General features: G+C 32.2%; 1 protein-coding gene across 4 annotated transcripts in view; it reads right to left on the reverse strand.

The window, feature by feature from the left end:
* The window catches only part of LOC118179996 (cysteine-rich hydrophobic domain-containing protein 2), a 94,851-nt gene that overhangs the window by 57,764 nt on the left and 21,631 nt on the right, over positions 1-15,456 (reverse strand). For all 4 annotated transcript variants that reach the window (XM_085809400.1, XM_085809399.1, XM_035349151.2 and 1 more), the window contains exons 3-5: positions 4,965-5,120; positions 4,799-4,855; positions 949-1,008 (exon numbers count right to left, since the gene is read on the reverse strand). In XM_085809400.1, the coding sequence (XP_085665526.1) occupies positions 949-1,008; positions 4,799-4,855; positions 4,965-5,120 (273 nt within the window). The remainder of the gene's footprint in view (positions 1-948; positions 1,009-4,798; positions 4,856-4,964; positions 5,121-15,456) is intronic.

A 15,456-nucleotide genomic window follows, 5' to 3' on the forward strand; every position in this document is an offset into this window, starting at 1 on the left:
AGGTGATTTTTGAACCACTGCCAGTTAGAAAAATCTAAAGAAATATACATAGAAAAAATTAACTGATATTTGTTACATTACTGAAGTAATTCCACAGCCAACTTCTGGTACCAGTATTACAGTGAGTAGTACTGTGTAAGTGAATCCTTAAAATGTGCTCTTGATGATGTTCATCCCCACCAAAACAAGTTGTCAATCCAATAAACCATGCCATTGCAATAAAGCACGACCTTCTGCAGTTTTCGATTAGTTTGCATCATATTTAGAATGTTGCAGCAAACCTTAAATAACACAAAAATTTGCAAATGAAGAGCAAACAATGAATGCCATTTGAGGAAAAATTGAAGTGGAAATGCTGATAGGCACTGTGGATTTTTCATTATATTTGAAACAGAACTTTTTTGCATAAATTATTAGAAGTATGAATAGCAACTACAGTGTTCAGTAACCTACAGGACAATGACAGACAAATCCTGTCATAAAAACACAATTTAACTTATAATACGAATGAGCATAGTGCAGCACCATAGATGAATTTTTTCAATGATTAACTCTCTCAGTACACTTTCAGCAAAATTTCTTCTCTAGTAACTAGTAATTCTGTTACTAGATCTCTCAGTAAACTTTCATTTTGCAATTTACTTTTATGTGAAACTTAAGCGTACACATAAAATGTATTAACTACAAAAAATTTAGAAAAATACATTATATATATATATAACTGTACGCAGAAACTGTATTAGCAAAAACTATTGGTCAACAGCAGACTTTTATTTAGTAAGTTTTGAAGAGTTAAAAATTATGTGTAGATTTCGAATTGCATAGAATGCATCCCTAAACATCATGTACTTTAACAGTTTACAGTACACACAAAATGCATATTTTATAAAGTACTATTATACCAAATTACTTTCAAGGCAAGATGTAATACCTAAATAGGAAACTTACGTATTCCATCATACTATTAGAATCACACCACTGCTTGTTTAACCTCCAGTGCAACCCCAGCTATAAATAAGAAGTAGCTTTTATACACACATGATACAATTAAATTATTCATCTGAAATTCAAAAAGATAAAATATACAATTTTGAATACACAACAAAATTTCATAAAAGAACACAATATTTAAATCTGTATGTAACTAAATACAAAACAGCAGCTTAAAAAATTATTTCTGATCACCATACCTCCCAACCTCTAAAGATAAAAATTCAGAAGATTTCTCCAAAATTCAGAAGAACACGAAGAATTAATATCATGCTTTGATACTAAAAAAATAACAATTTATACAAACAGAAAAAAAATTGTACTTACATTAGTAAATCTCAATTAAGTAGTAACTAAAAAATTTATTAGGAAACATAAAACAAGAACTTAATGTTACACAAAAAAATTATTGCAATGAATTTAGAGTGCATTTTTTGGCTTTAGCCAAAAATTCTTTGGAAAATTTCCTGTCATAACAATTAGTTTCCTCATAACATTTAGCAATTAAAATGTTTTCTAGTTTTTGGTGAAACTGAAAAACGAAACATAGTTTTGTTTCTCTTCACAACACTGAAAATCTAAAGAAATATACATAGAAAAAATTAACTGATATTTGTTACATTACTGAAGTAATTCCACAGCCAACTTCTGGTACCAGTATTACAGTGAGTAGTACTGTGTAAGTGAATCCTTAAAATGTGCTCTTGATGATGTTCATCCCCACCAAAACAAGTTGTCAATCCAATAAACCATGCCATTGCAATAAAGCACGACCTTCTGCAGTTTTCGATTAGTTTGCATCATATTTAGAATGTTGCAGCAAACCTTAAATAACACAAAAATTTGCAAATGAAGAGCAAACAATGAATGCCATTTGAGGAAAAATTGAACTCGCACTCAGCATTACTGTGTGGAATTACGAGAATAGCACATAAAACTCTTGCTAGTCTATCATATTTTGGTGTTCCATCAGCTCTTTTTATTCGTTTTAAGGTACCAACGAGGACATCAAGTCTATCTTCTCCAGAACAGGCTAAGTCTTCAAACTGTGCAGCAGAAAATTGGTTCTGTAGTTCACCTAAAGCATCATTATGGCATTCATTTTCTTTAATTGTTAACAAAAATGGAAATTTATCAATAAAAAGACTAATCTTTTCAAAAGATGAATTTTCAATTTGTTTCAAATTTGCCTTTTCAGCATTTAAAAGAAATTCATTTTGCGAAGGAAACTTCCTTACAATGTAATCACAGGCTGAGGAAAAGTACTTTCTAACACACTGAAAAAATTCTTTTTTCTCATGATCTTTCAAAGAATTTACAAGTTCTCTGGTTTGATTTCCAATTATAAGATCATTGTCATCCTTTTGATTTGCCAAACTATTATAGGCAACACAAATCAACACACTGTTTTTCACAACGGACGGTTTTACAAACTTAGTATAAAGTTCTTTCAAAAGATTATTAAGAATTTGGATAAGCAGGGGAGATTTTGGCAAAGCTGATTGTAGAAGGGTATTTACACTTTCAAAAATCTTAATGGTACTTAACACAAAACTACAATATGCTTTGTTCAAATCCGAAGAAAGAAGGTAGAAAATCCTTTCCTCCCGGCTAATAGAAGACTGTTTCTTCTTCCCTTCAACTTCTTTAACAAAGTTGACCTTTGAGGAGTCTTCTAAGCATTTTCTTTTTAAAGGGTTTGATTCTGTGTGTTGGCTTTTCCCTTTTAAAGCATTTTGATTAGAAGCAAAGTTGGTTTTCGGAATCTCATATGCCGACAAATTTGATGGGATCTGTGGTTTCGTTTTGGTCTCTTCGTGGAAATATTTTAGCAATGCATCTCACTGTTCAATAAACCTTCCTAGCGCTCTGCCTAAGGATAACCATCTCGTGCATACATGTTTCAGAATTTTGCACATGTTGCAAAATGCATAGTTATTTCCTTTGAAGGATTCTTTAATTGTTGGAAATTCGGCTTTGTAGGCAGGCCGAAAATATTGAGAATACGGTTTTTTTGAACTGATTTCGTAACAACGACGTATTAAGAAAATTCGTAGCACGTGCAAACAAAAAAAAAAAAAAAAAAAAAAAACAGAATGTGACAATCCACGCTCGCTGAGTAATTCCCTTGCTGCTGAAGCGAACGCGAAAAAAATAATCTGGCGCCCACAAAGAAAAGAGTGGGAGAAACAAGTTCAGCGCATTGAATTGGGAGAAACCGCAGGTTACTGAATTTGAAGTAGTTGATAATTGGCGGTAAAACTTGATGCAATTGCCGAAAATCGCTGAATTGGTGAAAAATTCTAAAATTTCGACAAAAATCACTAAAAACACTTGAAAAAGGAAAAAAAAAATCGTAAAAAATGGATTACGATCGTAAAATCGTAAAGACAAACGCATTTTCGTAAAAATTAAGAAAAATTCGTAAAAGTTGGCAGGTATGGATCACTGATAACCGAATTTCGGTCTTTTTTCCCTCCAAAAGAATATCTTTATTCCCTGAAACTTTTGGAGTTTAAGCTCTAAAAAACAGTACAAAACTTTAAAATTCACCCACAGTTAATTTAGAACATTATTTGCATAAATTATAAACTATTTCTCGTTCAGAGCTCTTTTTTTTTTTTTTTTTTTGTATGCCTATTAAACTATGTTTCTACAGTAATAACACTGCATGTGAATATTATTAACATTTTTTAATATTTGAAAACCTTTAGCATTTGAGATTACCTGCAGTTGTTGTTAGTTTCATGGCACATAACCTTCAAAGTTATAATGCGCCAGACAGATGGTGGAACTTTTCAATTTAGAATATAGACAAACAGAGATAAAATCAGTATTAGCGATTACTTTTATAAAAATGCTTACAGCATGCCGAACATTACAAAACTAAAGAATGTTACATACCAATAAATTACAAAGGTATATCATTGAACGAAAGGGACAAAATATCAACCCTGAACTATTCTTCCCCTCCCTTCCTTCTTCTTAATTGACCTTTCAAGAAAAGATGAAAAGTAGCAGTGAACATCTAAAAATATCTCAAATTTTGAAATTAAATATCACAGTCAATTTAAGATTTTACGTTTTACAAAACCAATTTTTCAAATTTTAAAATGCATAACATAAATATCTGCCTCATTTCAAATAATTCTGTAGCAGGAAGTACATAAATATGACCAATGACTGTGAAAATAATAGCTGCATATGGGCTTTTGTGGACAAAGTGCATTTCTGATGTATTTTTAAAATTTAATTTTCTGAGAATGGATGGGATTCTACCAAAAACTACATTTTTAGGGATTGCCTCAAAATATATAGTTTTAAAGTTTCAACAAAAGGAAATTAAAGTTTCAGGAGTTTGTCAATTTTGAAGACTTTTGCTCTGAAAAGATTCATACAACATAAAAATTATCAAATCACATTTTTAAAATAATCAAAGCATCTTTCTCATTCTTGAAACATTTTACATTTATAAATAAATTTAATTAACTTAAAAAAATAATTTATTATCACTCTAGTTCAAGCAGAGAATGGGAAAATAAGTTAAACATATTTCACACCACACACACACCAAAAAATAAATAAATAAATAAATAAATAAACATCTCATAAAGAAATACTGAAGTAATAATAATGTCAAGATTATTTTTGATTCACGTTGTCATTATTATTCTTTAAGTGGAAGAATTATTACTAGAAGATACAACAAAGATGATCAATCATTTAAAAGTAAAATTAATATGAATATGACACTGTTCTGATAATTAACTATTATTAAAACAATAAAGAATGATAGAAAATTACTTACTTTGTGATAAAGGTGATTATTTTCCCATTCCAGAACTTTAACTATAGAATGACGAGTCTGACAAAAAAGGAAAAAAAAAAAAAAAAAAAAAGAAATCAAAATGAAGTTTGATAAAAAAATTAATTCAGTTAAAAAAATCATAATTAACATACAACAGACAGCTTACCCTTCTGCTTAAGCATATTACAGGCCATAGGGAACAGCCTAGGGTACAGCAGCAACATAAACAACCACAGAAAAGCCACTTGACATTTACAGGAAGTGTTTTTCTCAAGACACAATTCACTCGTGTAATCGTTGCCTTGTATTCTTCAGGAGCAACCTAAAATATAAAAAACAAGAGAGGCTGAAAATTAATCAGGTCAAATAAAAAGGCTTAAACAAATTTATAATACTTAAAACACCTGTTTCATGCCACGAATCCCTAAAAAATTTTAATGTGTTCTTGCACCCCCTGAAGCAGTTCCTTTAAAAAAACTGAAAACAAAGGTGTGGAATAAAATTTTAATAATAAACAAAACATGAAAATATGGAAAAAAAGAAAATACAGCAAAAATTAACATTTGCATGTACTTTTAAAAAGAAAATGACTTGTTTCTATTTACAGGATCCGAGTTTTCAAATCGTGGAACTATGTTGCTAATACGAATTCACATATCTGCTTCTGCACCCAAACAATTTCTGAATTTTGTTTTGAGTGACAAAATGGCATTAAACCCATACTCACAGAAGTACGTTGTTGTAAACTGGATGAGCACAGTGCCTTTTCATCAAGTTTTGGAAATATATTCATTACTGAACACCAATATTGTTCTAAAATATTGCTTTCAAACTGCATTTGAAGACCACGGTTTGTGTGCAGTTCTATGAGATCTTCCTTCAGTTTTTCACCATTAAATAGCTTATGTAAATTTCTTACTAAGGCCCAATTACAGATATATACCATTATGATGATTTAAAATGTCTGGCATATATAAAGACCTTACGTTGGATGTAATCTTGATGGAAAGTACAGCTGTATAGTTTATCACCTGACATATTACCCAAATTGAAAGAGTATGGATTTATAATACATGTTTCTGAAGTTTTCAGTTATCCTCCTTAAATATATCCAACAAACGGTTTTGATGATATTTTCAAATGATCAACAATTTCTTCACATAACCTTGGTATTACAGACTTATTCTTATCAGCCATTTCTTCTACTTAAGCTAGCTTTGTGTAGCAACGATTTTTGTGCCAAAAATCACTGACTAAAATCGCTCCGACTCAAAGCCAAAATAACAAGACAAAGAATCGCACAAACTCGGTATTCATGTATACATCGAACTATTTTCCCTTAAAAAAACATCAGAGAATTGCACAAACTTGGCATTGCGCACTCCCTTGACTTTATCCATGTACACATCGAACTATATTCATTTAAAAAGTCAAAGAAGCAACCAACAAAAAAATATATAGTCTCAATAAACTACACTTTAAATCAAACAATAAAATAGCATAAAAAAGGAAATTCATCTTTGCACTACACAAAGGAAATATCTACTTAACTTATTTATGAATTAACATGTCTTCAAACAAAATTTCTTAACAGCATTCAAAAACTTCCTAGATCTCTTCAGTTTTCCACACAATTCCAAGTCTTCATCTACCCTTTCATAATCAGAAAAGTAACATTATCACATTTAATTTTTTTTAAACCAGGTAAAGCTGTATCAATATCGTCATATTCTTCAATATGATAGTTCTCTTCGGCGAGCTTTAATTTGGCATGACAAAAGCAATTACTAATTATGCTTTCTTTAACAGCATCCTATGTGGCGTATAGCATCATTTAAAGATCTCAGCAGAGTAATGTCATAGTTTTCATCACAATCTAAAGAGAAAATTATTTGCTGTAAAAGTCTCTTACAATAATTTGCTTTAAAAATCTGAATGATTCCTCGATCCATTGGTTGTAGCTTCGCAGTTGTGTTTGGTGGCAAATATCCAACCTGTATTGAACTCAGTTATGGAAGATTACTGCAGCAGGTTGCATTATCTACAAATAAGAGAATCTTATATGCTTTTGCCTTGAAAACTTCTTATCTATTCCTTTTAACCAGTTACTGAAGATATCTCATGTCATCCATGCTTTTGTATTGGATATGTAATCAATTGGCAGTGTTCGAATTACTTTAAAACACAGTGGATTCTTGGACTTCCCAATGACTAATAATGTAAGCTTTTCGTTTCCATCCATATTAGCACAAACTAAAGCTGTAATCGTCTGTTTACTGCTTTTACCTCCTATGCAAATGTAGGATCCAGCCGTGGCCGGTGTTGGAGTCTTGCCCACAATTAACTCAGATTAATCTTCTTATTTACTTACAACACACAACATAAATTACATACACTTTACACAAGTAGAAATAAGTAAATTGATAGAATTGCTTAAATTTATAAAATTACCACACTCAGCATACTAAGCACTTGGCCTTTCCCGCCAAAAGCCAGTCTCCAACTTACCCTTTCTCTCGCCTAGAGGACGCTATCTATTTTCGGTGTTACAGTTTTGGAGGACCAGACACTACAGCAAGTATCCACTTTAAAACGCAATGTCTTGTTTGGCAAAAGTTTATTAAAAAAAAAAAAATGCACTTCCGTCTGCATTAAAAATATCTTTCAGCAGGTAAGTAGAGAAGAGCTCTAGCAGTTTCCTACCAAAATTAGTGCATATGTCTTCGTTTACGTCAGGGCTTTGGCTGCATACAGATTGATAAGAAATAATGTGCCTTGACTTAAATTGAGGAAGCCATCCATCATTGCATTTAAAATCTTCAATACCCATTCGACTTGCCAATTCATTAGCCTTCGTCTGCAGTAGGGGTCCATTCATCGGAAAATTTCGAGATCTAGCCTCATGGAACCATAGCAGTAGAGTTTTTTCTAAATCTTCTTGGGATGCATTTCTGTGTTTCCTTGTTTTTCAAATAAGTTGACAAGGTATTTCTTTTAATTCCATAGTCAGCTGTTAACTTGATTTACATTCCCCATTCTCTACTTGCTTTAAAATTTCTACCTTTTTCTCCAATGTTAAGAGTTTTGTACTTTCCACATATAAACATCTTGAATTTTTACACGTTCACACCACACACTGAGAAAAAAAAATAGAACACATTAACTCGTCTGAACTGCAGGCATAATTGACACAGTTCTCTAGAATCTGTAATAAAGACTGGGGTTAGTATATATTTTAGGGTGCCCCTTGGATTATCGCAAAGTTGTTGTTTCATTTATGGTAACCTGAGTAGTTGAATGTTATGGTAACCCTATTATGACAGGATTGGTTGTGTAATTGCAGTGAATTTGACTGATGGTAAAATAATTGTAAGGGGTTATTTCTGCATTGGATGTCAGTTAGGAAGTACATTGCTTATTTTGTGCTGTACATCATGAAACGGCTGTATGTGACGAGATTAATCTGAAGTTTCTGTACAATTTGGAACGAAAGGGAAAAAAAGAATTAACTGACTGGTGTGTAAATCAAGAGGAAATGAGTATGATCAAACATAAAGATCGTTCAGCTGGATCTGAATGGGTTTGTCGCAAGAAAAGTTCATGCAAGAAATGCCATCAATAATCCGGCACTACAGAAGATATTTTTTACTCTTATTTTTGTGAATTTATGTGGTGACGGCAGTATGCATATTCTAGTTCAGATAATTTTAGAAAGTTTTTGGATGCTGTTTAGGAATTTTGTGTGCTACAGACTGAAGGCACAGAAATTTCTAAATATGGTTTCAATATTTCCTTTTTGTAGTGCATATGTGGGATAATATGTATTTTCCCTATGTTATTTCATTGTGTGATTTAAAATTCAGTTTTTGAGCTTCGACTGGATATAAATTTTGGTCATGAGTAACTTTGATTAAACATTATATGATGTCATAATTCTCCTGATTTTTTTAAAAGTGAAAATAGATTGATGTGTACATGGACAAATTCAAGGGAGCATGCAATGCCGAGTTTGTGCAATTCTCTGATGTTATTTTAAGTGAAAATAGATCGATGTGTACATGGACTCTGAGTTTGTGCAATTCTTTGACTTTTTATTTTGATTTTGTGTAGTGGCCATCTTGAAATTGTGCCTTGCTAGCTAATCACCAAAAATAGTTAATTTTCACCAAGGGGCACAGTGAAATATATTTTTACGAAGACTGGTTTTTCTGAAATTCTAAGGAAAGTTATAACAAATAAAAAATTATTCTCCCCCTACCTAACCCATTCATAAAGAGTTTTGAACAAATCCAAGGAAACAGGTTAGGCCAGGCAGCTTTGTCTGTTAAGCACCAATAAGAGGTCAATAGTAGGACAATAGCCACTAATGTTTAGTGAAAATGCAATAGTCCAAAAATACAGGCTTGTGCCTATTTACGCAGAAAAGAAATACAGATATTCTGACACACAAAATAAATAAAAATTAGCATGTTTCCTACATTAAATGAGGAAAAAGAAGTTTTTTGTCAAATTTTTAGTTCGATTTAACCAAAGTGATAAAAATTTGATTTGAATTAATGAGATATTTTTAACATTAATTCAATGTGAGTTTTGGAGGGCCTTTGGATTAGTTCAAATTAATAAGCATCCACTTTATATCTGAAAATAATATTCAAAGTAGATCAATATATTATAGATTCTCTACGTAAAGACATTTAACCCTTTGCGGCACAGTGTGTCTGGTCTGGACTCACCTAAAAATTTCCTTCTGTATGCACATAAAAATTGAATGAAAAATGATTTATAGGTTACTCTCAACCTTCTTTATTTATAGTAGAAGGCAGCTCAACACAAACCAGTCCATATATTTTAGCCATGTTTAGTTTTTAAGACCCTCATTTTTCAAAGAAATCTTCCACATTTTTTTTAGGGTATAAAAGGAATTGTTTGAAAAGAAATTTCTATGTTATTTTTTTTTTGGCTGTATGCTAATCTCCTTATTCTATATTAGTTTTCAATTTTTACCTTGAAATCTTGCCTAAAATCAAATGGCGAACCCTAGTGTGTCCAGATCGGGCTCACTGATAATCTAGGACAACTGAGAGTCTGTATTCTTTGTTTCTCCGCATTTCATTGGTCAGTTCATTGACAACAATGCTCATTTCAGCACTCTTTTCGAAGCTCTATTCAATCAGTGTGCCACTTTGGGCACACCCACAGAATTAAAACGATAAGTGCTATCGTCACAAAATTTTACTTCTGTACTCCTCTAGGCCTAATTAGACTGCCTACCTTTTTTTAACCAAAACTCTGACTTTAAAAGGTAGTGGGCCGGAAACGGTTAACCCTCTGACTGCTCAATTTGTGGACCGAAAACGCCCTCCCCCCTTTTTTTTGTGCATATTTTAAATCTATATATATTGAAGAATTGAAAATATTTCTTTCTAGAAAATATTTTTTATATAAATTTTTATCATAAGAAACTTAGTTGCCAGGAAAACCAATTTCAGATGTTATCACCAAAAAAAAATCTTTTTTAAAATAAATTTCAATCGAATTACGGTTAATTTCTATTTATTGCATACTACAAAAAAGTAAAATGTATAAAATTTAAGAAAATATAAAGCGCTGAAGGAAAAATACCTTAGATTTGCAGTTTTGTATGATAGAGTTCAAAACAGGGTTCAAGGCAAAGTCCAACTTCACAGAGTTTGCACCAGATTCACTAAATCTAATTAATAATTCAATAATTTAATTAAATAATTAAGATAATCGCTGAACGTTTTCTAGCAGCCATTTCTGCAAGAAAAAAGCGGCAAAAAGTGAAGTTTGAGCGCTAATACCACGTGCCTTCAAATGCCGCAATTTAGTGGACAACAAATGATATCTGTTGGCCAAAACGTAAACTAAACGCCTAATACTGTATATAATTCTTTTCAATGGTTAAACGGGGGAAAAAACGGGATGCAGTCCTCAATAAAGGAAGAAAAACATATGTCCGCGGAAATCGCGGGATAAGCAAATTTTGCTACATTTGAGTTGCCCGTGGAAATCGCGGGATGATTAGCCAGAGGGTTAAATGAAAAGTATTGTATTTTTTATTAAAAAATATTAACATAAAATTAATGTAATTTTCTCATTAATAGCACTAACTAGTGTTCTAGGTATCACCTAATTTCATCTTATATTTAGTGACAGGTGTGTGCTTGCATTTTTTCTTTTAAACAAATTGTAAAATTTTCTAGTTCTACTGCAGCTGCATGTCGCTTAAATTTGTTTTTGTTGCTACATACATCAGGAAAGATTTTTCAGTTAAATACATTGTTCCAAATGGCACTAAAATGTTTATAGCTGTGCGAAAAACTTTTAGGTGTTCTGCATGAATCTACGAACAAAAATTAAGGAGCTCCTCTTGCTTAAATTTAGTTTCTAATACTCAATCTATTGATATGTCTGAAGCTGTTTTCTTTCCTTAACTAGCAAACCTTCTGATTTATTATAATACTCAAACAGATTTTTTTAAAAATCCAGTCATACTTTAGTCCCCCCTTTCTAGGCAATATCCTTTCATGGTTTTTTTTCGATTGAAAAAAGTGCTCCATTGTATAATTTTTAACACAGTTTTCTCAATCCAATTCAATTTCTATTAGAAAACTGTTTAGTAAATATTGCACGTCATTCGCTTTGACATATGATGACCACATGTTATGTTTTAAAAACTAATCTATAAACATGTATCTTTGCATTTTTTAGTTTATAAACATTAATCAACTAGTATGGGTACTGTATAATTTTCATTTTTTAACTCATGGGTTAGAGTAGACTTTAAGGTACCCCTTGTATTATGGCGAAGTTGTTGTTTCATTTATGGTAGCCTGAGTAGTTGAATGTTATAGAAACCTTATTGTAATGTAATCGGGTGCATGATTCTGATAAATTTTGAATCATGGGATGTTTTGTAAGCGCTTTTATGGTGTGTGTTGGTTTTATTGTTTATGTAGTAGAATGGCTGAATGTAGTAAGATTAATTTGAAGTTTCTGTACGATTTAGAACAAAAGAGGAAAAGAGCGTTAATTGACTGGTGTGTAAATGAAGGTTTACTTAATAGCCATTATAAGTGTCCTGTATGTAGGAAGGATATGCATCTAGTTGAGCGTAAAAACTGTTGAGATGGATTTGAATGGGTTTAAGAAATGGGTAGGAAGAAAGGTTCAGATGTGGCGCCGCTGATATACGGATTCAAGTTCAGATAATTTTAGGAAGTTTTTGGATGCTGTTAAGGAATTTTGTGTGCCACAGACTAAAGACGAAAGAACTTCTAAATAGGGTAATTGTATATTTGCTTTTTGTAGTGCTTAAATGTATAACATGTTTTTCCTTTTTTATGTTATTTTATTGTTTGGTTTAAAATTTAGTTTATTCAGATTATGTATATTTTGTTTGCCTATATTGTAGAATAGGGTGCTCCTTTGACTTTTTAAAAGGGGAGTCATCACCTTTACACATTCAAAAAATCGAATTTTATTTTTTTGCATTTTTAGGAGGTTTAGACATTTCTGAGTCTGTTAAAACAAACCACTTTATGATAGTCGAATTAGAACCCTCAAAATTATGAAATAAAAAAATTGTTCTGAAGTCAACATTGTCAGATCGGCCATTTAAATTATCACCTGACGTTTGTTTACATTTGTACCTGCAGCTGTTTATGAATGTTCACACTTAGATTGCTTTAATTTTTACTGTTAACTCCACGTTTATGATTTTAAAATGTTCTTCTATGAACAGGATTCGTACAACTCAACTTTTAAAGCATGTATTTGAGTGTTTTGTTTACTATTTACGTGCTGAAACAGTGCTTGTCCTTTGATTTTCTTATCGCGCTATCATTCATTTTACTTGTCCAAAATTAATACAGTTTCTGACATTATAATTTATAAATATCGATGATAAACAAAACAAGCGAAAGTCTGGATGTAGACCTAACAAATATAAGTTCAGTGGAAACCAGTTTACTAAAAAGTTCTCTTCTCAAAAACGACTCAGTGCTTCCAGTAAAAAATTAGATAATTCTCCGATTATGCAGAATGATACAGATTTTACAGGTTATTTACTTATTGATAAAAGTATTGTTTTCAGAATGATAGAAGACTCTGTGGTATGCAAAATTTGTGGTGGAAAGGTTATCATATCATCAAATATTATAGGCGGACTGTCTGTAAAAATTAGAATTTCTTGTGATTTTTGTGGTGAACTGTCATTAACACGAAACTCAACAATGCTAGGAAAACAAAAAAAATTGGCAGAAATAAATTCCAGATTTATTTATGCTATGCGTGCTCTGGGTCAAGGACTATTAGGGGCAAAAACATTTTGTGGAATAATGGATTTGTCTCCACCTATTACACTGAAAGCTTATAACTCAGTGAATAAACACATAAAAGATGCTTCTTTTATTGTAGCTAAAAAAAGCATGTCTTCTGCTGTCAAAGAAGAAATTAAATATAATAATTATAATTCGAATTTGACTGCCAGTGGAGATAGTACCTGGAAGACCCGTGGCCATACTTCTTTAGTTGGAGTGTGTACAGTGATAGGAGCATCGTGTGGAAAAGTGATTGATGTTGAAGTTCTTTCATCATTTTGCAAAGGTTGCAATTATTCAAAAGGTGCGAGATCTGGAGAAGAGTATGAAAAGTGGCAGGCAGAACATTCCAGTAAATGTCAAAAAAAACCACAGTGGTTCTGCAGCAATGATGGAGGTTATTGGAATGCAGCGAATTTTTCATCGTTCCAGTGTTATACATAATGTGCAATATACACAGTATATTAGTGATGGTGATGCGAAAACATTCAGTGCTATTCAACAATCAGAACCTTATGGCAGAGATATAGCAATTGGTAAAATTGAATGTGTCGGACACATTCAGAAAAGAATGGGCACTAGATTACGAAAACGAAAGCAAGAAATGGAGGGGAAGAAACTAAGTGATGGTAAGACTCTCAGTGGGAAAGGTGACCTTACGGAGGACATAATAAACCAGTTGACAATTTATTATGGAAATGCTATTAGGAAACATTGCAATTCGGTAAAAAATATGCAAAAGGCAGTGTGGGTAATTTTTTATCAAAAACGTTCAACAGACATGGAACCTATTCATAATTTTTGCCCAACAGGAGAGGATTCATGGTGTAAATATCAAAGAGCGAGTGCAGTTGGAAATCTAAAATCCTATAAACATAAAAATTCAATTCCACCACCTGTAATAGATGAAATCAAAGATATATTTAAAGACCTTAGCATGCCAGCATTGCTAAAAAAGTGCTTAGGAGGACACACACAGAATCCGAATGAATCGCTGAATGCTTTAATTTGGAAATTGTGTCCTAAAAATTCTGGGTGTGGTTATAATATTGTCAAAACAGCGGTGAATGAGGCAGTAATTATATACAACGATGGTCAAGCTGGGAGATTACAAACTATGAATGCGCTTGGATACAGAATTGGTGATAATGCAATCAAGTTTGCAGCAAACACTGATCAGCGTCGTATTCAATCAGCCAAAATAAAGGCAGAGATGTCTACAATAGATGCTCGCAGAGCAAGGAAAAGAGCCAAACTGGCTGCAGTAATAGTTGCTGAAGAACAGGAAGGAATGGTATATGCAGCTGGACAATTTTAAACTGTTTTAATGTTACTTGAAATAATATATACTGATAATTTTGAAACTTTAAACTTTAAAACCGTTTTTCTCAAAATGGTGATTTTCATACTTGCGCGCACTCTTTAAAAAAATCTATTACAGTCAAAAGTCGTTAATTCGGACACCCATAATCCGGACCTCAAAGCTAAAAACTTTCTGCGCATGCGCCGCGTTGACACATGCGCATAAGACCTTTTACGTCTGCGCATATGTGTGTGCGCAAGTGCAGAATACGTTTCTGCGTGCGCGTTTTATGTAAAACGGAAGGAATAAGCTAAAATTATCTAATTATCTATTTCAGTTAATGTTGATGATTGTGTCGTTCCTTAATTTTTGAATTGGATCCGGCATATTATTTTTTGCAGACTGTAAGAGCAATACTATAAAAGTAAGCTTGAACTTTCGATTATATCAAATAGAATTTTCGATGCTGGAGCTCCCAAACGATCTACAAAACGAAAGTATGTTTCGATGTCCATCAAACAAAAAGTGGAATTGCTGCAAAAAATGGATAAAGACATGAAGAAGGTGACAGAGAGGTTAGTGAAAACGAAAAAATTTTGATTGACAAGTTAGTCGGTATTCTCGGCACAGCAATTACGGGACTTGAACAGCGGAACTTCGTAACTGAACAAGAAATTATGTCTGTTTATAGAATTAAAGAGAAAGTATTATCACATAAAACGAAGCAACTTAAACAACTTACACTGAAAGAAATGTTTAATAAAGTAAACAAATAAATATTAAGCTTTTTTTTTTTTTTTTTGTAAATTTTGATACCCTTTAGATCATAATTGTTCTTTATTTCATAAATTACGGTTTCATATTTTTAATTTTAGAATTTCTGCATGCCATCTTACGAGATTTAAACTGATGATCTATAATCCGGAAAAATCGATAATCCGGAATCGCCGAAGTCCCGACGAGTCCGGATTAACGACTTTTGACTGTATAGATAAGCATTTAAAAATTTCAGG

This window comes from Stegodyphus dumicola, chromosome X2, assembly GCF_044657685.1.
Source record: "Stegodyphus dumicola isolate Sdum_Otavi_A_Nest chromosome X2, ASM4465768v1".
Taxonomy (NCBI): domain Eukaryota; kingdom Metazoa; phylum Arthropoda; class Arachnida; order Araneae; family Eresidae; genus Stegodyphus; species Stegodyphus dumicola.